Consider the following 24845-nt stretch of genomic DNA (forward strand, 5'->3'; position numbering starts at 1 on the left):
GGCATGAAAGTTGAATAAATAGTTTTGGGCAATTCATTTCTGATTTGTGAACTGTACCAAAACAACTGAGAAAAACTGTAATAGGAAAGTGCAGTTAGAGAAGGTCCAAGTCTAACTCTATCATGAATGTCAGAAGGAATCAATTTTGCCCTCCTCTCAATGTTCCTGATTAATGAATAATTAAAGCTGCCGGGTGCAGAACCTCATAGAAAAAGGTTATATGCATGGACACAATGTATCTTCATTTTGGCAGGGAAACATTTATTTATTTATTTATTTATCTAAATAAATTGATTAATAAGCCGATTTTTTTTCTTAGCCACAGAATAACGGCATCAATGTACACGAGCGACCCAGTCATGCAGGCCATCTCGGTATTATTGAACTGTACTGTATGTGTTCAATAATTCGGCTGTGGATGGGTGGTTTTGCCCTTTCGGATCCAAGGCGGGACCGTGGCATCCTTGAACTCGCTACCCACGCTGGTACTTGTAGTGCATTGCTCCTGGACATGTTTCATGTTGACATGCGTAAAAAACTACACTTCCCCTCTGCTGTCGCATGCGCTCCCGTCTCCCATTGGCTGCCCATTCCAGCCGCAGCCCCAGAGAATGAATGAAATTGAAATAGCTGCTACATTACATGTACAATACCGGGCGCCGCATCCTTGCATTCTATCATACTACACCAAAATGGCCACAGCGGTACAGAACCACCTCAAATCGTAAGTACAACACATTCGCCTTTTTTCCCCCATTGGTGAACGTTGTCAGTGTGATTGAATTGACCGTTGCTTCCTCAGCACGACTGCCAACACCTCTGTGCATGCCGCGCACACAGCACAAATAGAGGGAAGACAATAAAAATGCAGAAAAGTTGCCTATCTGCGTTGTATCGGCGCTACGGGGCGATTGTGCGTTTCGGTGCAAGCGGAGCGAGCGTGTGTTCATTTTCTCCGAGCCAGGTGCAGCGCGCATGAGTGCAGGAGCATGCAGGAATGCCGGGGCTGGATTCAAGTGACCCGGTATGTCCCTTGCCAGTGTGGCCGGCCAGCCAAGATCACGGTCAGGGGCAGGCTGGAGGAAGGCAGACAGTTGAGATAGCGTTACCTGTGTGGACAGAGAGGAACAGGTAGGAAGCTTCAGGCGACAACGTTACCTTTAGTACTCGCTATTTTGACACTATATTGGCCGAGGTATTTCATTTTATTCTAATTAAGTCGGCAATCAAAGCCTAATTGCAACACCACGTTCTGCATTTATATTGCAATTTAGCGCGCGCTTAATTCCACAATGGCGTGCTCCAGGAGATTAAAGTTCCTTTGAGGCAGCATCTTTTTTTTTTTTTGGGACAATGCCGTGTCTTTTTGTTTTGCCGTGACTGTCTGCAGCGGAATGCAGACGCCTGCTACCCGCGTAGGCATCCGGCCAAAAAAGGTGGATAGTGAGCATCTGGGAGGTACCAGTGCAAAGATGACAGTATTAACGATTGAACTCATACGAGTTGTTTTGCTCGCCACATTTGCAAAGGTTGTGCCATTTGGCGTGAGATATGTCCGTGTGACGCAGGCGTCCATGAATGACTCTCCTGTATGGTCTGCACTTGCCATGCATGCAGCTGGAAGCCAAAAGAGTGGTGCCTTGATAGCCTCACATTCTATTCTATAGTTTGTGACACTGATGTCAAGTGAATTGGATGGTCTGAGTTCCATGGAATATAAGATGCTGGTGAAAGAAGAGTTAGGTTAGTTGGCTGAAATAATAATCTCCATCCATGCATTTTGTTCTCATGCACATGACAAAGTGTCCATCAGGTAATTCATCAGTTGACAGGTTTGGTTTCTTGGTCTGTTCTGTCGCAGGTTTATCTTTGTCCTGAAATGCCCTCAAAGCTGCTAATTAATTCAGTGGATGTGAAACCTGTGGTAAACATCACCACTGGGTGCCCACTGTGTTGTGTTTGGACGTTCAAGCTTCATTTGAAGACAAATCAGCAGTGACTCCTCCAATCTACTGGGGTCTTTCCAAAAACTCCCTCCGCTTTCTCTCTCGGATTAGAGATTATCTCTCTTTCTCTCTCTCTCTTTCTCTCTCTCTCTCTCTCTCTCTCTCGCTCTCTCGCTCTCTCTCTCGCTCTCTCTCTCGCTCTCTCTCTCTCGCTCTCTCTCTCGCGCTCTTTCTCTTTCTCTCTTGCTCTCTTCTCTCTCTCTCTCTCTCTCTCTCTCTCTCTCTCTCTCTCTCTCTCTCTCTCTCTCTCTCTCTCTCTCTCTCTCTCTCTCTCTCTCTCTCTCTCTCTCACTCTCTCTCACTCTCTCTCTCTCTCTCTCTCTCTCTCTCTCTCTCTCTCTCGCTCTCTTTCTCGCTCTTCTTATCACCCCTGATGACCCGCTTCCACATTCAGCCCCTCTCCCTTCATCATTTTCCCCATCCATCACTCCTTCTCCATCCCTCCTTTTATTTGGACACAGTGTTGCTCTCCTTTTGTCACATTGGTTTCACCGACCAAAACCCATCAAACTTCTCTGCATGTACCGTCGTCGAGTGCTGGGGGAAATTTTATTCCGTTTATTTCACGGAAATCTTCAAGTCTCTTCTTGAGCTCATTTCCTCTACAGTGGACTGACAGTACATGTTGGCATTCTCAACTCTGACTTTTCATCTTTTTGTTCAAATGAAATCATTTTGTCTTCTTCTCATCTTGACCAACCAAATACTGATCCCCCCCCCCAAATTCTAAAAAAAAAAAAAGATATCCCACCTTCAATCCTTTGTTTGTCTTCATGTGTTCTGGTATTGCCAGCAGTTCTGTTTATTTATTTATTTATTTATTTTTTGCCCTGCCTGCTCGGCTGAGCTGAGTGAATAATGAGTTCCATGTAATAAACCTCGGTGTGCAAACAGGCCCGTGTGATGGCTGAAGCACAGCCTGAGCATCCATTTCTACATCTTCATTTTCTCTTTCAATCTCCCCCACCATTCTTTAACTTGCTCATCTGTAGAAACGTGTGCGTACGGGCGCACGCGCACACACTCCCTCCTGCTCATACTTCTTTATTCATAAGGGAGCAAGCCTTAAGGTCTGATGTTTTTAAGGGTTATTTCTTTTCCTTTCATCTTCTCTTTATTTGGATTTTATTTCTGCTTTACTTTTTTTTTGTTGAAAAGACAGGATTGAGAAAGACCGTGTGAGAGGGATAGAGAGAACGAGAGAGACGTAGATAAGTATTTTTAGCTCTATGACCTATTTCTCCAGTGCTACCTAACTGACAGTCAGTCAGCCCGACTGCTTTTGGGACCTTGAGTGATTTCCCATCCAGGAATTTGTAGTTCAAACTAGTCATCCGAGCTGAACGATCGCAGAAGAAGACAACACAACCGTCTTGAGGATGAGTGCTCGATTCTTGTGTCCGGTACACCTCAAGAGTTCTTAACACCAACACACGCATCTCTTGAACAGGGATGCAGACAGGGGGAGGAGTTTCTCAGTGATGGTGGCGTGTTTTCAGAGGGAAGGAGGGGGTTAAACCAAGAAATCGCCAACCCCTACACTCACATGCGCACACAGGGCCAGATACGGGGGTAAGGAGTCCATCGCCATTATAAGAGGCCAAGTGCAGAGGCAATAAATCTCACCTGAAGGAGCTGCTCAGAGGCAGATTGCCTCACCCTGATGCACTAATACACACTGCAGCTATAGCTATGCGCCGTATACACCCACACACACAAAGAGCAGATATGCATGCATGCACAGGGCGATCGAGACACACTCACCAATGTGACTCTTCATGCACGTGTGGACATGAAAAAAAAGAGGCAAGTGTGTGCAGAAAGGATGCAAAAGCTTTTGGATTTGTTTTTTTTTAGCAATAACATCGTCGCACCAATAATTGTTAGCTATATTTTCTGGTGAGAAAATGGACATCATCGTATGCAACTCTATTCTTAAAATGTTAAATCTGTGGTTTTGAAAACATACATAAAGCTACATGTATAAAAAAAAAACAACAACAAAAAAACATTGAATCTTTCCTTTGTATGCGCTTTCCATGCACTAAAAGCAGAACTCGTCTCACATACTGCAAGTTGTATACATTAATGGGAGAGAGAGAGAGAGAGTTATTTCAGCGAGTGAGAAAGTGGAGGACAGTGGAAAAGAAATTGAATTGGGGGTGGTGGGGAGGAGGGGTGGTGGTGGTGGTGGATTGGTACGGGTGATATTGCATAGTTTAATCTGTTGAGTTCAGCCATGGAAAGGCTGAGTTGGGGGAGGGGAGGAACAGTACAGAAGGCCGCCTGATATTACTTCTTGACTGTGTGCACACACAAAAGCTCCCCAGGCCAGGAAATGCCACTATGAGTGGACTTTTTTGTTCACGTGGGTGCGAGCAAGTGCACAGATGGACAGCAAGTGGGTGAAACAGGTGTGTGGAGCCGTTGTGTAGACTTGACTGCAGTGGTACAAATATTTTGAAAAGCTTTTTTTTAATGCACTTATCATGCGCCAATATACACAGCAGTAAGTGATAAACCTGCTTGCAATCTGTTGTGTTCATGAAGTCATCTACTCAACATCGTAAAATCAACTAGCAGTCTTTTTTTCTCATATCATAGATCACAAAAGAACCAGAACTACTATCTTATCGTTTAGATTTTTATATATATTAATTTGGGTGCTTCCAAAGATTTCCTTTGAGCATCTCTAATGATTGGGTTCGACCGCTAGGGGGAGCCCTGTGTTTCTCTATTGCACTCTAATGAGTGTTAATTGCTGTAACCAGGAAATACAGTTTTGAGTGTGTCATAGAGAGAAAGGGAGGATGAAACATTGGACTGGGCTGAAGCAGACTGCTTCTGCTGCACAGGACAGGACAAAAGCTCAGGGTGTCCTGGTGGAGTCACTAGTTCTGACTATCCAACACTAAAAGAGATGAATTAATAATTTCACAGATACGGGTGCATTTTAATAGTATGATTCTGAAAGGAGCAATAAAATATAACCAAATGATTCTAATAAAATATTGGAAACACCTCTCATTATCATGCAGAGCAATTCTACAACACATCAAATTACAATCATTATAATAAAAAAATGTGAAATGAATATCTCCACAACTCTCTGTAAAGACTGGATCTCATCCAGTTGATGTTTACAGTAGCCAGTATGTGACATTTCTAGGCTACAATATGCATAGAATAGATGTTCTTTGTGTTATCCGCAGCCTTGCAATGTGAAAGGCTGAGTGTTTGTCATTAAAGTAATGTCTGTCTGGACATTTTTCATTGCAGCTTCTGCTTAGTGTACATTGGGCAAAATGCCAGTTAATTACCGCTAGGCTGAATTTATTTTCATTTGCACTTTCTGTAAACAGTTAGACAAATTAATCCTGGAATTAGAAAATTCGAGAAAATGAAAGAGAGAAAAAAAAAGACTAAAAACATTTGAGCCTTTTTTTTGTTCGAATGAATGAATTTGATTGTGGCATGTGTGGTGTGATGATTAGTTTCGTTTCTGGATGAGTCTCTGTGTGGTGTGTGCGCTCAGCATCCTGCCTGACCAGCTGGATCATAGCGGCGCTGCTGGGAATATAAATTGTTTATCTTAGCACAGGTGTGGAACGTGGCGTCAGAAAAGTAGATGAAAAGTAAAATGAACGCCGTGACAAACCACAAACTCAATTACCCAATCAAGAGATTAAATTAACATAATTTAAAACAACTACTGTATTTAAAGTCATGACGGCTAACACAGACTGTCTTTGCATCACTATTAACATGTTTTGTGCATTATTTTTTTCATTTCATTTTATAAATGTATTTATTTTATTCTATTTTTTTGTGTTTTGTATATTGCTTTTTATTTCATTTTATAAATGTATTTTTTTTATTTTTTTGTGTTTTGTATATTATACATATATTTTTCCAAACTTGTTTTATTCGCTTTTATTTCTTTCTTATAGAAGTTGGACAAATGTTGACCAGACTTAAGACACCATTTTCTTTTTAAAAGAAACACTAATAGAACTCAACAACATTTGAACTGATTATCAAAAGCAATTCATATCAGTTATTTTTTCCAAACTGCTCCTGAAAGACTGCCGCTAGATGCTTCATTGGTGACCATTTTCACCTGAATGAAGGCTTTCATGGTCCCCATTATGTCTGCAAGCCTTTTTTTTACGATTAAAGATGAAAAGGTGGTGTCCATGAGCGACCCCCCCCGACCAATGAGTTTTTCACAGGTCATCGTGCTCCCATCCTTACTTTTTGCCCATCATATCACTCTTCTCCATCTCCTTTGCCCTTCCCTGTCTGTCTATACTCTACCCATCCTTCCCCTTTTTTGTTTTAATCAAACCACCTTCTTTTAAAGCATTTCCCTCTCTCCTCCCCCTCTTCTTTGGCTCCACCGACTTTCAATCTCACAAACAGTCATTTAGCTTCCCTATCTCAATACTATAAGACTTGGCCGCACCTAAATTGATGCAAGCTATTTTCTCCAGCTGTCAACTTACAGTATTATCACGGAACATTTCGGTAGCTCATGTGATGGAAGGGAGAGGATTGCAAGTGAGAGGGTGCTTTGGGAGGTGGTGGATGGGGAGCTCTTTGGTGGCCTGTTTTACATTTTGAATGTGTTCTCAACCCCCCCGCGAATCGTTCTCTCCCTGGTATTTTACTTTGGTCATCAGTGAAGCTTTAAATGCCAAGTATTCTCTTCATTGTTGTTTTCAGGCAAATATTACAGTCTCCCCATCATTGCACTTGACATAAAACAGGTATATGCCTCTATGGGGATCATTTCCCCTTCAGTATTTTGGTTTTAATTGATCATTTAGTTTGAACAGGCCTCTATCGTGCGCAATTCGTATTTGCGTGGAACTGCTGGGACTATCACTGGCACGGCATTAAAAGAGTGATGCAAGCTGAAAAAGGCTCAAATGCTGAGAGTGTATGCGGCAGTAGCAAGAACAGATGTGGAAAGCTGATTTGTCTTCAGCAGACTGAAGAGCTCATTTGTAGTGACATATTAACAAACGTGGGCATGCTTTGCCCCACATATTGTTTGCCGGGATCACATCCTTTAAATGTCACATGGTCAGTGTTGGCCAGAAAGGTTGCAGGATTATTTGGGTGGGTTTTAAAAATTGCTACCCACAAACTATCAGCATTTGCTGAGCTGGGACGGACAGTTTTTTTTTTTTTCCTCAGAGAAATGCATATTTAAAAACCACAAACAGCCTTTTTGTTGTATATTTAGCTTTTTTTTTTTTTTTTATGAATTTTTTAGATGTTAAGCCCTATTTTAGTAGACTGGCACACCTCCATTTTTGTTCCGGTGCAAGTCTAGTTTAGAGTGTTTGGGGAATTTGGCAGACCACATTGTGCTCTGCAGGTGTGTTTTTTTAATTACAAGAGTGTTTTTCACACCATGATAGAAGGTGGTCTCTGACGACAGATCTCCAGTGCCAACTTTACACTGAATTTACTTTAAATTTAAAGGAAATGAGGTGAGCTGGCAAGCAAGTCGTCTGTGTTCACTCCCACAACGGCGCAAACACCCCTTTTTTTTTAAAAACACACAGCGTTTTGCACTAGACCATCCCTTGTAGAAATATTCAACATTTAGGATTAAACGGTGTTTTCAGGGCCAAGGTATCAGTCACATCATGACTTAGATTTTATCCATATAAGTATAAAAGTTTAAAATTAAATTGGCCACATGTACCTAATAGTGTGTCTCGTGATTTTTCATATAATTTTGGTGCATATGTTCACATAAAAATTGATATTAAATTGTGACATTTGCTTACCTAGGCTTTGACTTGGCTTGTGTGTCATGTTTCTGGTGCGTGTAGACCAGAGTGACCTTGGCGCATGTGCTCAGCAGGAAGATGCAAGAGAAAAGTGATTAACCATAAAAAGACAAAGAGGGATGTGAATGCAAAATAAATCATGTCGAGAGAATGTAAAAGTAAATAAAAATGTACTTATAGAGGAGAATGAAGCCCAAGGCACAAGGCAGTGGGGGGAAGGAGTGAAAAGTCAAACCAACAGTGGAATGGGAGAGAGGGAAAACGGGTCGGGAAGAAAAAAATGACTCATACTGCATCTGTTGGGCTTCTTCTTGTCTCCCCCACAGGCAATCTGGAGGTGCAGTCATCAAGAACAGGTATGAGAGCACAACATGGCACTGAATGTTAATAAGACTAAATCAGCGAATGAGAAAAAACAAAACATTGCATTAGTGACAATTGTGTCAAATTTGACTATTGGAAGTCCTTGCCAGTTCATCTGCTGCACTTTAATGGCATCTGATACCTTTTTAATGAAACCATTTGAAACATCATTTGCAAATTCTAAAATGAGACTCCAATGATTGTTTAGAAATGAAGGACATTTTGCAGTGCAGGGAAATTTCAACTAAAACAACAATAATGAACTGCAAGTCATTTAAGAGTGACTCATTTCTTTCCTCCTTTTCTCCTTCTTGTGGTCCAGTCTTGGTGAAGAGTTCTACAAGGAGGCCATTGAACACTGCCGTAGCTACAATGCCCGTCTGTGTGCTGAACGCTCCATGCGTCTCCCCTTCCTGGATTCCCAGACAGGCGTGGCCCAGAGCAACTGTTACATCTGGATGGAGAAGAACCACCGTGGACCAGGTGGGACTTTTATATGTGCTGACAACTAGTTTCATTTTATTCCTTCCTGGCATCCCTTCTTTGGTATTATTTCCTCCGCCTTGCCTCCTTACCCCCCTACCTTGTAGGCCATCTTCTCTACTTTCTTTACTCTAGCATTCGTGTATTTGGCAGAGAAACAGACACCCCCGCGGCGATGATATGCCACTGGCACAAACGAGCCCTCAGAGAGATACTTACACTGTGTGTGTGGGTGTGTGTGTGTGCTTAAGATGACAAGCTTTCTTTACTTTATGTCAAAAGTGTTTTTGTGTGTTTACTCAGTGAGACAATATACTGTAAGTTGCTGCTTTCTTTTACAATGTGCATTTATTGTTTTAATAACTATGCATAAAATTGCTTTTTGTGCAATACACCATGTCTGACTCACTAAAGAGTGTATTTGTGTGGTGTGTGTGTGTGTGTGTTTGGAATTTTAGGTCATGCACCAGGTCAGTTGTACACATATCCCGCTAGGTGCTGGCGTAAGAAGAGGCGATTAAACATTCTGGAGGACCCGCGGCTTGTACCGATTGAGTTCAAAATTGGTAAGGAGGAAATGAAATGTATAATAATCGACTTTATGTTGGAAGTAGAATTTTTGGAGGAGGTTTGGAACGATATTGTTAATAGAGCAATATTGTTATGCTCTCTGGTTAGTAAATTTGCTAGAATGTTTGTATTCTCATTGCAATGTTAGACTATGAAGCCTCCCTAAAGAAGGAGGGCGGTATTCCAGATGGTCCTGTGTTGGAGTCGCTGCTTGCCGGGGATGCGCTGGACAAGAAGGTAGAAACGAAAGAGGAAGAGCCCATGAGCGAATGTCAGGTAAGGCATGTCCGTTTTCCTTATCTCTTTTTTTTTTTTGTGTCCTTTCTGGTTTTATTTCTGGGTTATGTTATCTTGTGTTGAGTTACCGCACAATCTTTATTTCCTCTACAGAAATTGCTTGTCGGAGATTTCCCCCACGAGCTAGATGTGGACGAGATGGAAGAAGATGTTCCAAAGCGCAAGAACCGTACCAAAGCACGGGTGCGGCATCACTTACATTTTTCGTCATATAAAATGCATTTGTTGTTGTTTTGTTTGGATTAGATTAAAGTGAAGGCAAGAAATACAAACTATCCCTAAATCTGGCTGCTGGAAAAAAAAAAAAGTCTTTTTTTTTTTTTGTCTTTCTGTTTTTCTCATACAGCTTTGATTAGATGACTTGGTTGTCATTTTTCTGTCTCTTTGGGGGCATCCTGTGGGAATATAATCAAGTGTTAACAATGTATCTTGAATACGATCACACACTCTTTGACAGCGACACCAGGCTTGTTAATTGGAACTGTTGGTCCCCTGCTAGGTGTCATCAGTCCCCTCCTGCTGGAAGTGAAACTTTGCACTGCGAGCAGATGATTAAAATGCAAACGTGTTCATGTGTTGACACTTGGAGTGATGAGTGTTTTGCTCCGCTATTTTAAATGTTTGCTTCTGCAAGTATGTGCAAACTGTTCTGTCCCTTTTAGACGCCTGTCAACTAAATTATGTGTGTTTACGTGTGTGTGTGTCAGGCCTATGGGGTTGGTGGCATGAGAAAGCGACAAGAGCCACCTGCTATAGAAGACAGAGACAAGCCTTATGTCTGTGACAGTGAGTTTTGCACTAATAACAGTACTTTGTATTTTTTTTATTTCCGAAATTCAACTTACTATGTTTTTCTTTGTGTTCCAGTATGTGGAAAGCGCTACAAGAACCGCCCAGGGCTGAGTTACCATTACACTCACACACATCTGGCAGACGAAGAGGGCGAGGAAGACTCAGAGAGGCACACACTCCCCTTCCAGCGTAAAAACAACCACAAGCGTAAGTCTGCTGATGGTTGTTGCGTTTAGCTTGTTGATGACATTGAAGTCTGTTGGTTAGTTTGACTACCTTGCAGTACTCAGGTTTTGGGTTCAAATCTTGGCTTGGGCCTTCCTGTGTGGAGTTTGGATGTTTCCTGAGTTTTCTGCATTTTTTTTGCTCACAAAGAGGTATGTTAGGATAACTAAAGATTGTTAAGTAAAGATGATTGGGATAGGATCTAGTTCATGGGTCACTAGCATGGAGCCCCCAAAACCACATTAGTAGCCTACGGGCATGTTCTGGATATAACTCACCAGTGAGACGTCGGTTTTTTTTGCCACAGTTCTATTGGTATAAGACTGTAAATGACAATAATTTATAAATAACTATTATAGTTCAAAGGTCATTATTGTAGTGCATAGCCAAATCCTGGAAAAAAGGCAAAAAAATGCATATTTTATTCTTTTTAGAAAAATAAATGATGTAAATATAAATACATTTATATTTTACATATAGTTCTATACTATACTTGTACTATAGTTCAAAGGTCAGTATTGTCGTGCATGGCTAAATCATGGAAAAAAAGCCCCCAAAAAATGCACATTTGATTATTTTTATGTTATATAAATAAATAAGATAATATAAATAAATGTATATTTTATATATAATATTTTTATATACATTTTAGAACCTGTGCAGAAAATAACAGCAATCTTTGGCAACCATTTATTTTGTAAAATGCCCCCCCGACTACCAGTGTCAGTAAAAATCAACTTGATAAAAGTACACAATGTAACGCAACTCCTGCATTGGATCTCATTGTGCAAGTATAACTCATCAGGTGGCAACGAGTACATACTGTACCTTTGTACAGTATGCCGCATGCTCAGATAAGATCTATGTTCCCGTTGAAACTGTGGCGCACGCCTCTCAGTTAATTGCCAGTAGACAATGTTAGATTGGCCTATCTTACCGAACAGACGAGCCCATCGTGTATGCACGAGTGTGTGCATGAGCATTTTTGCTTGTGTGTATTTGAATTGTTTAATATCCCCCCATCCTTCCTTGCCAAAGTCAGTCCATACACATGCACAGGCACAGATAAACAGACACACATGCACATATACATTACACACTCACACACACACAGACTTTGAAAATGCAATCTTCCCTGCTGCAATGAATAAAGGAAGCTTAGCTGTCTTGCTGGTTATATATATGTGTGCGGGTATGTGGGTGGGGTCAAGCGAACGTGTAGCCCGTTCGCCCCGTGCATGCGTTCATGTCTACGTTGCAGCATTATGGCTCCCCTCTCGTATGTGTATAATGGAGGACACACTACCACCCGTCAGTATTAGCCCATATGTAATAATATTAATATGGCTTCACTGAATGAGAACAGCACTGCATGCATAATTCATGCTTTATTCTGGCTTTTTAAAAAAAAAAAAGCTGTCTAGACGCTATAGGTGCCATATGCAGCTTCTAGTGTGCACAAAGTCTTTTAGAATTTCCACCTCATTTTTCAGTTTTTCTTTTCTCCCTTAAGTCATTTCATCTATCATCTAACTGAATCTTTGCCTTCCCCCAGAGCATAGACGATATACGACTTACTTAAAAATAAATTATAAATGCATGTGTGCAAAATGTTTTTTTATTTTTTTTATTGTCTTTGTAGTTTGTCACCGCCCAAATACGACAGGGGTCGACATTAATGAAATTGCATGGAGGCAGCAAAGAAAAGAATGTGCCTGCGTGTTGGCATTGATGTGATGGCGAGAGGGTTGAAGACAGATGGGAGGAGGGTGAATAAGGAGGGGGGGGGGGTGTAACGGGGTGCGTTCAGTGTCCGCCTGAAAATTGGTTTGGTTGGAATCGAGAGGCAGGTAGGCCAATTGGTCGATGAGAACAGAAAATGAAACGAGCAAATGGCAGAATGCAACTAGAATGGGACAGTGTGGATGTTAATGATGCAAAGGGCCAGGGTTTTTTATATGATGCCCACCCCATTTCAGATTTAAGATTTAAAGGCTACTTTATTTGGAAAGATAGACAGACAGACAGATGGCCCAATGTGGAGCAGTCGGAACACTGAGTGTGTCCTGTCTGGTCATTGGCCTTGAGTTGTGTGCATGTGTTATATGAGCAATTATGGTGTGTGTGTGTGTGTTTGGGGGGGGGGGGGTGTACACATCTGCTGTATGTGGACAACATGAAATAGAGCTCTTTGAAAGTCAGCGTCTCTTTGTTACGACTCAGCATTGTGATTCTTTTTATACAACAATATGGCCTCCTCGTTTAGGGTCGACAGTTTTCGAAATGAATTCTGATCAGCAAAAATCATACCAGGATAGCTGACAGACTAAAATGGCAGCTCTGTGTCTATTGTCACATCTATTTTGTCCTCTCTTGGGACTAAATTTGAGACTAGTTTTTTTTGGCCACAACGGAGAAATCAAACTAGGAATTCATTTTTCCTTATTCAAGTGATCGATGGGACAAACATGCTGTTCTTTGCCATGTTAAGATGTCCCATGCAGCGCCTTCGTGGATGTGTTCATAACTTTTCATGACAGCCATTTTTTTTTCTTTGCTGTTGATTGGTTGATTGTTGCCACTGCTGCTTGGCTCAGGAGAGGAAGGGAAACGGCTGTTGCCTAGCAATGTGGTTTCCATGGATACCGCCAGGGCTCCCACCTAAAGACTACACTGTTATGTACATTGAAAAAAAAAAAAAAAACATGAAATAGTCATGGAGAGAGGGAGAGAGAGAGAGAGAGAGAGAGAGAGAGAGAGAGAGAGAGAGAGAGAGAGGGACAGAAAGAGGGGGGGCAGACAGACAGACAGACATGAAATACAAATGCGGGGTGTAATGAGGAAGGAAGAGGTGAGTGAGACACAGTGGGATGGATGGACAAAGCCAAATCATGAGGAGGGCAAGCTCAGTTCATTAAAAATAACATAAAGAAAGCAAGGCGAAGTACGCAGACAAAGAGAAGAAGCCGTTTTTGAGTGTAGCGACTAGAAGAAAAGCAAAAATACGAATAATAAAAAAAAAAAAATCTCTTCATGATTCATCATATAGATTCCCCCAGAGTGTTGGGCTGGTGAAGGCAGGGTAATATTGGAGTCTGCTACATTTGGTATTCTGTCTCAAGATGCTGTGCTGTGGCTTGCCCGCAATGGCTGCTTGCTTTGTGGTTCCACGCTTGTGTCGACCATGTTTGGATATGCTGCCCTCTCCAACCAACCAACCAACCACACACATATGGACATACATGCAAACACACCAATATATAATACAACTTTCCCTTTCGCACATCCTAAATCTATCCTCACCTACAAAAAATGTGTCTATTGGCATTTCGTCTGGGTATGGAGTCTCTCTGAGTCAATGTCATAAAACTGAATAATAATAAAAAAAAAATAATAATCAGAATTTAATAATAAAACAATTAAACGAATAATAATGATAAAAGTTATTATTTAAAACTAATAAACAATCCGAAAAATTGTTAGCATGTAAAAAGGTTTTTTGATAGCCGGTGCGGAGGGAAAAAAAAAAGTGTGCCACCAGCACCACCACTTTTTTAGGACATAACTGCCACAACAGTTCTTCACAACGCCCATTGAGGCTGTTTGGATCTCAAAATTTCCATAAGATGACTTCTTTCTTCCAGCCCCAATGACTATTTGTCATGTGACGTGTTGTGTTGTGAAGATTTGGGCACATATTCAAAGCTATTTCACCCTAGAACAGAAAAGGATCTATCATTTGCATCCTAGCTGAGGGGACAGAAGCCTGTGCTGGCTAAGTGCTTCTTTTCAAGGGAGAGCAAGTAAACGTGCACACAACACAAACACACTTTTTTTTTTTGTGTGTCTGCAGTGTGTCTTTGCACCCATCTGTGGCTATTTACTAAACGAGCTCACAAATGCAGATTGCAGAATATGATCAATTCGTGTATGTCGCTTCAAGTCGGCGTTATTACACAGCGGCCATAGATCAAGTTTTATTATGCAGCAAACCTGCTTCTCCCTTCCTACTTTGCAATGTCATCTCTGCACGCACTTGTATTCTACACGGATACACTCTCCGCATGTACACAGACACACACACACATTGCATGCATCTCGAGCCACTCATTTTTGGGAGTTACGCAACCTGCTGAGTGTGTGAAAAATATATAAGTGTGTTTGTGTGTGTGTGTGTGTGTGTGTGTGTGTGTGTGTGTGTGTGTGTGTGTGTGTGTGTGTGTGTGCGTGCATTGGAGGTCGAGTTATATATGATAGCTGCAGTGGATAAGGGACAGATATGGCCAGATGTATTGCAGGACAGAATTCCAATTAGATTTTTGCAGGTAGTTTAAAGCAGGATGAGGAGAAAGTCGCCCCCCCCCCCCCCCCCCAAAAAAAAAAAAAAAAAGAGCAGAGAGAAAAACAGCCATAATGAGAACATGTGCAAAGAGAAAGGATGGGGTACATAGACAGAGGGGAAGAAAAAGGGATGAGCGAGGAAGACGGTGACTTTTCATCTGTGACTGACGGTTTCCATTCCACTGCATTCTTGTCTACCAGGAAAACCTGAAAATGTCTCCTTGAGCATCTTAGCTATTGTGTCTGCAACAATGCACATGTATGGTATGTACATTTCAGGTAAAAAAAAGAACCCAACATTTTTTTTTTTAATCAGGAATGCTTTGTGCGAGTGTGTGTGCGTGCGTGTGTGACTGGACAGATGAGGAGCACCGGGGCTCGCATTTATCACATTATAGAGACAAAGTGGGGGATGGGATGGAAACTGGACAGCAAAAGTTATTAAAGCAAAGACTCTGTAGTAAATGTGTGTGTGTGTGTGTGTGTGTGTGTGTGTGTGTGTGTGCTGTACTACGCTTTACTCCGAAGAGGTTCTCCTCATTAAGCAGTAAGGCGACAGGAGTGCAGAGTGTGTGCTTTCACAGGCGGCTGCTCCGATACAACCAGAGGCACGTTTTTTTTTTTTTCCCTCCCCACCTCCCCTCCTTGCACTCCTCTTTGTACCTCCACCTCATCTTGCACTTCTTTTTCTTCCATTCTCCCGACTCTGCTTTGCCCTTTGCGTCATCCATCACTGAAATCCTCATCTGTCTTGCTCCTGTCGTCTTCTCCCCATTATATCGGTCACCTCGTCTGTCATTTTTTTCTTTTTTTACTCAAAATTAACACAATCTCATTTAGTATATGTAAATGAATTTCTTATTAAAATCTATCTTTTGATCAGACATATCTGTAGTTGATGTTGATAAGGCAAAATGGCCACAACATTACATTACCATTATGAAAGCAGGTTCCACCGGTAATAATTGGTTGCCTTCATTAGTTAGTCATGATTGAATGGTACATGATAATCCTTCAGAAACTGCTGATTAAGTTTTATTATATGCTTCCGACATGGCACATGTGGAAGTGTTGAAAACATATATCAGAAAGTACCCAAAAGTCAATGACCTGGCCTGGAAACTTTGGGGTCCAAATATACTTCAGGGGGTGGGGCAGTGCCCTTGCAGCCCCTGCCCTAGCTCCACCACTGATTGAAGTGATTGTTGTCAAGGGAGGCTTGAACAGGTCATTAAATTTAAAGGTTTAGGTACTTATAGTTGATTCTTGATGTCCACTGTTACTTATAGCGAAGACCAGAAAATCCATTTTAGGTGATCCTGTTCCACATGAACGGCAGGTGTGAATGTCGCATTGCAGAATCAGACCTTATTTAAAGGTGGTGTGAGACCACTCAAACGTAACTCACAATCCAAAATTATACACCCGAAAAAGATTTTTGAGAAATCAAGTCATTTGTGTCACGTTAAGTTTAATGGATTTGAGGTGAGGTACTCATGGAGGGCCAACTTGACCCGTTAGCCACCATTTGCATTCTAACCGGCTAAAAATTCAAAATGCCAAACATAACATTGGCTCTGAAATATTTGAAAGGTCAAATTCTCTCAAGGGGTCAAATGTGGAGCATATGTTATTTGGACTTCTGCTAGCACACAATAATATTTGCAGAAAACATTTACATTTCTAAGAAAGGATAACATTTGCCCCAAGTCAAAAAGTCTAATGTATTCTTGTGACAAAGTTAAATTGCTGCATTATCTACAAACTATTCAGTTTCCATTAATACATTAATTACTCAATGTAGCGTAATGTGAAGTCAACCCAATTTTACTTTACATAGTTTTATTTCATTCGCTATATTGAAGAATGACTTGCGATAAAGCCATTATAAAGTTAATTATCACTCAGTTTTAATATTTCTAATCCTTCAAATTACATTCACTTAATATCGTGTTTCATTCCACATAGAATCTTGTTGGATTTAGCATAACTTTAGCAAAATTAACTTGTTACACAAAATATTAGCATATTAGATAATAGCGTATTATCAAATATAGCAATTGGGCTGTGTGGAGGATGGGTTAAATAAGCGGATGGGGTCAAAGAGTAGAGTGAGAAAAGAAAGATGGGGGGGGGGTAACGTGGTGTCGGTGTTGGGGGGGGGGCACGGAGGGGTAGAAATAAGGAAGGGAGGGGGTATTTGTGGATTCATCGCTCCCTGGATGATTCCCAGGAGGATGTCTCTCCAACACTTGAAAGCTGTGAAGTGTGTGGTTCTGCTCATACTCCTCTTGGTAATTGGAAGAGGGGAGGGGGGAGTAGGTGGAGGCGGGAAAGGAGGGGTCAGTGAAAAGGGGAGATATGGGGGTACAACAAATGGAAATGCAAGCAAGAAGGAGACAAAAAAAAAAATGGGGCTGGTGGATCACAGAAAATATGGCGCTTGGGAGGAAGAGGTGAAATCCACATTGTTTTACTTGCAGCATGTTTTTGCCTCTTTTTTTTTCTTTTTTTGCTTGTTTCCGTTCGTCTCGTTCTCCCTCATATGGCCAGCAGTGGCGTGTCTGTGGTTGCAGGCTAATTCTAAAACAAGCCCACAGGCATTTAATCATTGATGGACACCCCCCCCCCCCCCCCCCCTCTTTAGGGCAGCCTCAACTCAAATACAACAAGACCTGCTGATTCACTTCTGCGGTATTCAGACACTTGCAGGCTTGCAATAGAAAAACCAAGCTACACAAATATTATATACACGTGTTCCAATTGCCGTCTTGCATATATCCCATCAGGGATTCCGAGGCCCAATCAGTGGCAACAAACATAAAAACATAAAAGTATTTATGACCACAAAAGTGTGACCATACTGTGTTTGTTTTTAGCTCCAGGCTTGTTTATAATGCGCAGAAAACATCTGTCTATGTTGATTTCCCTAAACATAAAAACACTTCAATGCAGAATTATTCACTCAGCAGCCACAACATCAAGTAGAGGCAAAAAAAAAAAAAAAATGGAGACTGTGATCCAAACTAAGAACACAACACTAAACACACTGTACTAAACTGCACCAGGAACTCGTCCCAGTGTCCTTCTTTCTCATCATGCGGTTTTAGCAGCAGCAGCAGCAACAATTTTGACACATTTACAACCTTTAAGTATTAAAACTCAGTGGAAGCCTGCCAAATTAGATACAGCCAAGTGATATCAATTACAACAAAATGCCCCCTTGGCATAAATTTAAGTATCTCTTGCAATTAAATACAGAACTTGTATACAATTTTATATTGTGTAATATGAAATATTATATTTTGTTTATAAATGACTAAAACTAACACGCTGAGTTTTTGTATTTCCCATCAGTGCAATTTCCTTTTTCAAGCCAAAGGGTTGTCAGTCCTATTAAAGATGATGAGACCTATAACGCCACACTAAATCTTCTATCAAGTTGATGATATGAAATTTTTTTAATCAACCAAAGCACAAACCAGGACCTCACGTATCTGTTGCCATCACCTGTTTGATGAAATACAGGTAATATATCCCATAATGAAAAGCCAATGCCACCGAGATCTCATAATGTTATCGCTAGCAAAAAGATTATTAAAATTGTGATACGGCTATCTGTCTTATGAATTTAAGGTAAAACTGACAAGCCATGGTCAGTAGAACTCTATAAAACCACCTCGAATATTTTCCTTCAACAAAAGCGGCGGTGATTTAAATATGATCGTGATAACAAGCCGATCCTAACATGTTATGATGTGTAATATCGTTTTGATCCGGGCATCCACGTTGTTAAAAGTGTTTTTATAGTAACGACCGACACTTGTTTGGTTTTACTGTGTATAGTACAGCAGCGTATATAAATACTTTTATGCAGTCGTTCCAAATCTTTGTCTCTCGAATCTTGCAATTATTGTTGGAATTGGAAGGATTAAAGCTACTGACCCTGTGAGGCTCCTTTTCAATCACATTATCACCCTTTCCTCACCCACCCCACCCCCTTTTGGCCAAACAAAATTCCACCCAGGAATGGAGGGATTAATGACCTCTCGCTCATATGCGCACGCACACACACACAAACACACACACACAACCGCTTGCTATTGTCTCTCTGCATGTCTGTGGTCTTATCTTTCGCTATTCTTCATCACAAATGATTTCTTTGTTGTTTGTCCAAATGTGTCTGCATGCATTTCTATGTATAATCCACGTTAAATTAAAAAGGACCATACATTGCATCTTTTGGAAAGGACATACATATCCGCAAGAACAAGTGTGCAGAGGTCATGTGACTGTTACGCAATCAACAGCAAAAGTAGCAAAGACAATTGAATTGGCGAGATGGACGTGGAGGCTGGAGCTAGATTGCTTTGCGGTGGAGTTTGTGAGTTGGTCGCAGCAAGGGTTCTGTGCCCTCTGCTGGTAGGAGGACATGGCCGGGTGCCGGGTGCACACCAGACAAATATGCAAGATTTTATTTGGCCCTTTCATTTAGTGCCTCATTTAATATATATATATTTTTTTTTACCAATACAACTTCCACACTCTTCTTGATTGTTTTATAACTTTAGAGGTTCCACTGGCATATGTAATTACATTAACTTGATGACTTTTTCCGAAGCTTGTCTTTATTATTTTGTCATTGTTTTCTCATGCGCCATTTCATCTTTGTCCCTTTGACAGCCAAGAAAGCAGCAGATGGCTCAGTCATCGCCAATGGATACTGCGACTTTTGTCTCGGAGGCTCAAAGAAGACCGGCTGTCCCGAGGACCTCATTTCCTGTGCCGACTGTGGACGCTCAGGTAGGGCAAAGATTATGGGGATGTGTGGTGGTCCTTTGTTGATACACAGTTACCTTTTCCCATCAGAAAGATCATATTATAGACTATTTTAAAAATGGACCATACCAATGTTTTATTCACCCAACGTCAACCAATCATGTACATAAAAATGATGGCAATACATGCACCGAATCAAGACATCATAATATTCTTGTCTAAATTCCAATTGTTTCACTGATTACAATGATTTTGTTAAAATCAAGCATATCTTTGGTTTCACCTTGTGTTTGTTTCTAGTCATGTTGTAAGTTGCATGCATTTTCCATCGACAATGAATTTTTATTTAATTTAATTTAAATGAGCTTCAAACATGAATTTAAGCCGTGCATAGGAATCGAGTACGATGATGCTTCTGCATGTACCACCTATTAGCTCATCAATCCATTTGTGTCAAGAGTAATGCATTCCTAAAGTCTGTATGAATGGACAGATTGCAGGTCTGCTGTATTTTGATTTGATTTATTTGATTTGTCCATTCGATGTTTCTTTTCATCCAAATATAATACCAAAACAATGTACAGGATTTGTAATGTAGAGGCTAAAGCATGCAAAACACTGGTATGGTCCATTTTCACAACACCGAAGCAATCAAATACCAATTCCGGTCTCTAGAAATGGTACGTATGGATAATGAAGTAGGTGTGTGGTAATATGTAAAACAATTTTGAATTACACAACATAATCAGTTTTAAACAATGCAAAATAGATGCCATCATAAAATAATTATTGAATGAAATCCGATGTCCACCGTAAACATCAAATCATCAAATCTGAATAAATCACTTTGAGGATGTAATCCAATTAATGGATGGATGGCTGGCAAAGCTCAAAGTACAGAAAGTAGTTGTGAAAATTGTGTGGGTATGTGCGTGCTGGTGTGTGTGTGTGTGTGTGTGTGTATGCGTTTGCATGTGGCGCACCCAGGCCACCCGTCCTGTCTGCAGTTCACAGTGAACATGACAGCTGCAGTGAGGACTTATCGCTGGCAGTGCATCGAGTGCAAGTCCTGCAGCCTGTGTGGCACCTCTGAGAATGACGTAAGATTTCACTCAAAAGGAAATTTGTGGAAAATGTAAAGAAAAAAAAAAAAATGTTATCGGTTTGGAATGGAACATTTGCCTAGCAACAGGAATGCCACTGCACCTGCTTTGTGCACATGTGCAAACAACAAAGCCTGCTGCTCTTTTGGTCCTAGTGGACATGTTTTTTTATGATTGCAGAATGATATCAACAAAGCTTTATGTACAGTAATTACATGCGGTATTTTGTACAGCATTGTCCCAATTCCCATTACAACAATTTCAGTGTTTAATTCATGTTCCTAGTGAACCCGTGTGGCTGCAAACACACACAAAAACACACAAACGCACAATTTTACTGACGGCAGGCATTTGAATATAACAGCACAGCACGCTATGACACTCTGAACTGTATATAAGTTTGCAATTTTAATTGGTTGGAAGTTCTATTTTTCATCAATTAAAATCTCTCAGCTCTATGTAAGCGACTCCACCCGATGTTTTAATTTCCCAGCCGGAAGCAGGCCGGAGCAGCAAGGGAAGGCTGCGCCGTTGTGGGAGCGAACACACCCGACTTCAATTGTAGTCAATAAAGACAGCTCCTTTTATTCCCTTTAAATTTGGCACTCCGCTAGTCATGCACTTGAATCTCGACATTGTGAACGCACATTCGCGACCCGATGTGATCTGACCAGTCGCAAGGTTTAGTTCGACTTTCCACGAGCCTAGCGCCGATACGAAAATCAGGATCCGCCGTCATCTGCGCCATGGCGCAGGTGCGCTGTTTACAAAAAAATCAAATCCTCCATGTTATCAGTTGAATTGAGCATTTGTTTTTCTGTTCCCAGGATCAACTGTTGTTTTGTGATGATTGTGACAGAGGTTACCACATGTACTGCCTGAGCCCTCCTATGTCTGAACCTCCTGAAGGTATGTAATACTTTTGCTAACCAAACCTAGCTTAGACACTGGATATGTTTTAATATTCCAATTTCAAGTCTTAGAAATCAATCTAGCGAGAGCCTTCTCTAACAAGCCTGGCTTGACTGCAAGTCACAACACGAACAAATCGAACTGTGGGAGGGAAATAACAAAAAGTTCAGGCCAAATTATTTTACAAACAATACGAATAATAATTCAATACCAAAATAAATACAAGATATGTGAGGAAGAATCAGGAGTGTATGATTGGGTGGGTGCAAATATGTTGACAAATCAAAAGTAACTGGAGTGAAAATTGAAGACAAAACCCAAAAGTCTTACCTGATGGTGAAGTTGATCAAATAAATGAGCACAGCACAAACAATTTTAACAGCACAGGTGCCATCGCTCAGGTAACCCCACCCCTAGCTACCATGGGAAACCTCCCACAACAGGCAGGGGAGGGCTATGACCACTCATGAACTTTCAACCCATACTTTTTACCAGAACTTATTTTTACATATGCTTCACTTTTGATTCCTAATGAATGCGCCAAACCCGTACTAACCTACTTGTCAAATCCCTTCCAACCGCTAACCGCGGGCCCAAATGTGATGCTCTGACAGCAAGCTTTCATTTACAGCATGACTTAACACCCTGAGATGAAGGATTAATCCAAAAGGCTTTACAATAGCAGTGATTGAACTCGTCATTTGTGTGTGTGTGTGTGTTTCAGGAAGCTGGAGTTGTCATCTGTGTTTGAGACAACTGAAGGAGAAGGCCTCAGCCTACATCACCCTCAATTAATTAATCTGGAGAGCTAGCTTTGCGTGCCTCATCCTTTTGGCCCTTCATCCCATCCCAAACATTCCCTCCGTCGCCCTCTGTCTGTCCGTGCTTGGGTTGCCCTTTCGAGAAGCACCGACGCACCCCCACGTTCCGACTCCCTGCGACCTTTGACTCAGCACAGGGCCCAGCGACTTCATCCAAACATCTCCTGAGGAGAGCTATGCTGTAACTTCCAACGTCTATTTGCTGCTCTGCTGCGAATTGACGACAGAGACACACACACACACAACCGAAAACACATTTTTCTCATCTGGTGCAGAAAAATTCATCAGCTGGCAATAGGTTTGCTCACGAGACACTCCAGTCTGCTGCCAAGGGCACTTTGGAAGAATTCTACTCCATTGGTGCCCCCTTAAGGGCCCTCAGAAGAGCCCTAATGATCTTTGGCTGCAACTCATTCAAGTAGAGAGTGAGAATTAACCAAGACGGAAAGGTACCAAGCACAGGACGTGGCTCGGAAGACTCCGGAAAAACAACAGGGCCGGATCTTTCGCTCATTCAAACTTTGGAAAATAAACTTTGAAGGCTGAGGCAATGAACTTTCTCCATAAGATCTTGCTGCCCTGAGCAGTTTCCAATAATTGTACAGAATTCAGACGCATTCTAAAAGTAAACTCTTGAAGACAATTTAGTGCAGAGCTTGGATGATCTCAGAATGGCTTTTGAAAGCTTATAGTGTCCAATTTAAGATTAACATGTGGAAGAAGAAGAGAGTGGATCCACTCAAATCAACTATCTCTGATCAAACACTGTATTTGGGGCAGGGAAATGACTGTTTAAAAAAACCTTCCACTTGGATGAGACAATGACTGTGAAGCCAACACATCACCACGTGCTTGCATATCGTCCGTGTGTTGAGAATGTAGGATTGTCGTGTGCAGTTTGTCTGGTCTTTTTTTTTTTTTTTAAATCTAAAAAAAAAAAAAAAAGATTCATTTTTAATTATACTTCATTTTTCATTTGCATGTTATTTTTTGGGGATTGTTTGGGAAATGTATCGTTTATAATTGAACAGGAAGAAAGCACACTTAAATCGCAATAATGTCTTTGTGATAAAAGCTGTTTGGGCCAAATTAGGCGTGTTTTAAAAATGTGTGTGCGTGGGTGCGTGCGTGCGTGTGGATCCGAGTAGTAGTTGTAAACTGGCTCCAAACTCAATGGGAGCTACTTTATGTGAGATGGTAGGAGGGATGTCATTTGAATGTGAGGAAAAACAACATTTTACTTGTCAAGCATTCCGGCAGTGATGCGGGTGAGAGTGAGTCATCGTTTTAAACAGGAAACGTTACAAGCTAGAATTATGTTCGTGCAAAACCAAATTCAAATGAGTCTCGGAGTTCTCACTGTGACGCACATCAGTCTACCAGCCATTCCACAACACCAACTCTCAAGTGATACATGATTATTTTTTGCGCTGTTTTGCTGTGTCTACCTCTCTTTTATTTCTTTCTTTTCTTGTCCCTCAATATTCAGGGACTCAAATTGTGGAAAGAACAGCAGTTTTTGTCTTTATTACTCAATTTACTCTGTCTAAAATAATCTCATTTTATTTAATTTTTTTTATTTTTTTTTTATTTATTAATAAGAACCACTCCTATAACTCAAGCTCAGTATGACCAGCTGTAGTTGCATCTCTCTCTCTCTCTCTCTCTCTCTCTCTCTCTCTCTCTCTCTCTCTCTCTCTCTCTCTCTCTCTCTCTCTCTCTCTCTCTCTCTCTCTCTCTCTCTCTCTCTCTCTCTCTCTCTCGGCACAACAAACCACTAAAACCAGCATGCACATTTGTGTCACTCAACCAGAGAAAGTACAATGTTTCATTAAAGATGCAAAGTAGTGCATATTTTGGGGAGGAAAAATAATATCCTGAGCCAGGATGTCTGGCTGACCTGACAGGAAACTCACAAACTAATTTAGGAAATGATTTTAACCAAACAGGATTCATTTTTCCAATCAGCCGTGAGATTTAAGCTTTGTGTCTTTTACAAAGAGTGCAAAAGGGAAATATCATTTTCTATCATTTGTTCTGTGCGAGTCTTAACTCATCATCAGATGTGTTGTTTGTAGAACAGTACAGCACAGAGCTCCACCAAAGTCAAGAAAAAGTAACAAAACAAGAAACAATCAGTGATGAGCGCGCCAATTAATGTTTTGTTTGTGCATCTGTTCATTAGTGAGGTTATTTCCGGGTTTATGGGGGGTGAAGAACCAACTGGCAGTGCCATTACGTTCTGGGGAGCTGGCAGATCCATTAATGCCATGCAGCCTCAAATGGTGAAAAAGCAATCCGGTATTTGCAACTTTATCAAGTTTGCTTTTGGTACGTTTTGCATTA

The 24845-nt window shown here is 41.1% G+C and overlaps 1 protein-coding gene across 1 annotated transcript; it reads left to right on the forward strand.

Annotated features, from left to right (window-relative positions):
• The first annotated feature begins 611 nt into the window (after positions 1-611).
• dpf1 (double PHD fingers 1) lies at positions 612-23393 on the forward strand. Its single transcript, XM_085916243.1, has 12 exons — positions 612-724; positions 8140-8169; positions 8499-8659; positions 9118-9225; positions 9378-9505; positions 9620-9709; positions 10234-10312; positions 10394-10525; positions 19568-19687; positions 20651-20763; positions 21594-21675; positions 22403-23393. The coding sequence occupies exons 1-12, from the start codon at positions 612-614 to the stop codon at positions 22471-22473; spliced, it is 1227 nt and encodes a 408-aa protein (XP_085772369.1). The 3' UTR covers positions 22474-23393.
• Positions 23394-24845: the final 1452 nt, after the last annotated feature.

Source organism: Syngnathus leptorhynchus, chromosome 7, assembly GCF_054491065.1.
Source record: "Syngnathus leptorhynchus isolate UIUO chromosome 7, UIUO_Slep, whole genome shotgun sequence".
Lineage (NCBI taxonomy): Eukaryota > Metazoa > Chordata > Actinopteri > Syngnathiformes > Syngnathidae > Syngnathus > Syngnathus leptorhynchus.

Bases quoted from the DNA above. Each gene is read 5' to 3' on its own strand.
- dpf1 (XM_085916243.1), top strand. From the start codon at position 612: ATGAATGAAATTGAAATAGCTGCTACATTACATGTACAATACCGGGCG. The intron at 9,506-9,619 runs GTAAGGCATGTC...TTTCCTCTACAG, and splicing joins AGCCCATGAGCGAATGTCAG to AAATTGCTTGTCGGAGATTT. The intron at 10,526-19,567 runs GTAAGTCTGCTG...TCCCTTTGACAG, and splicing joins GCGTAAAAACAACCACAAGC to CCAAGAAAGCAGCAGATGGC.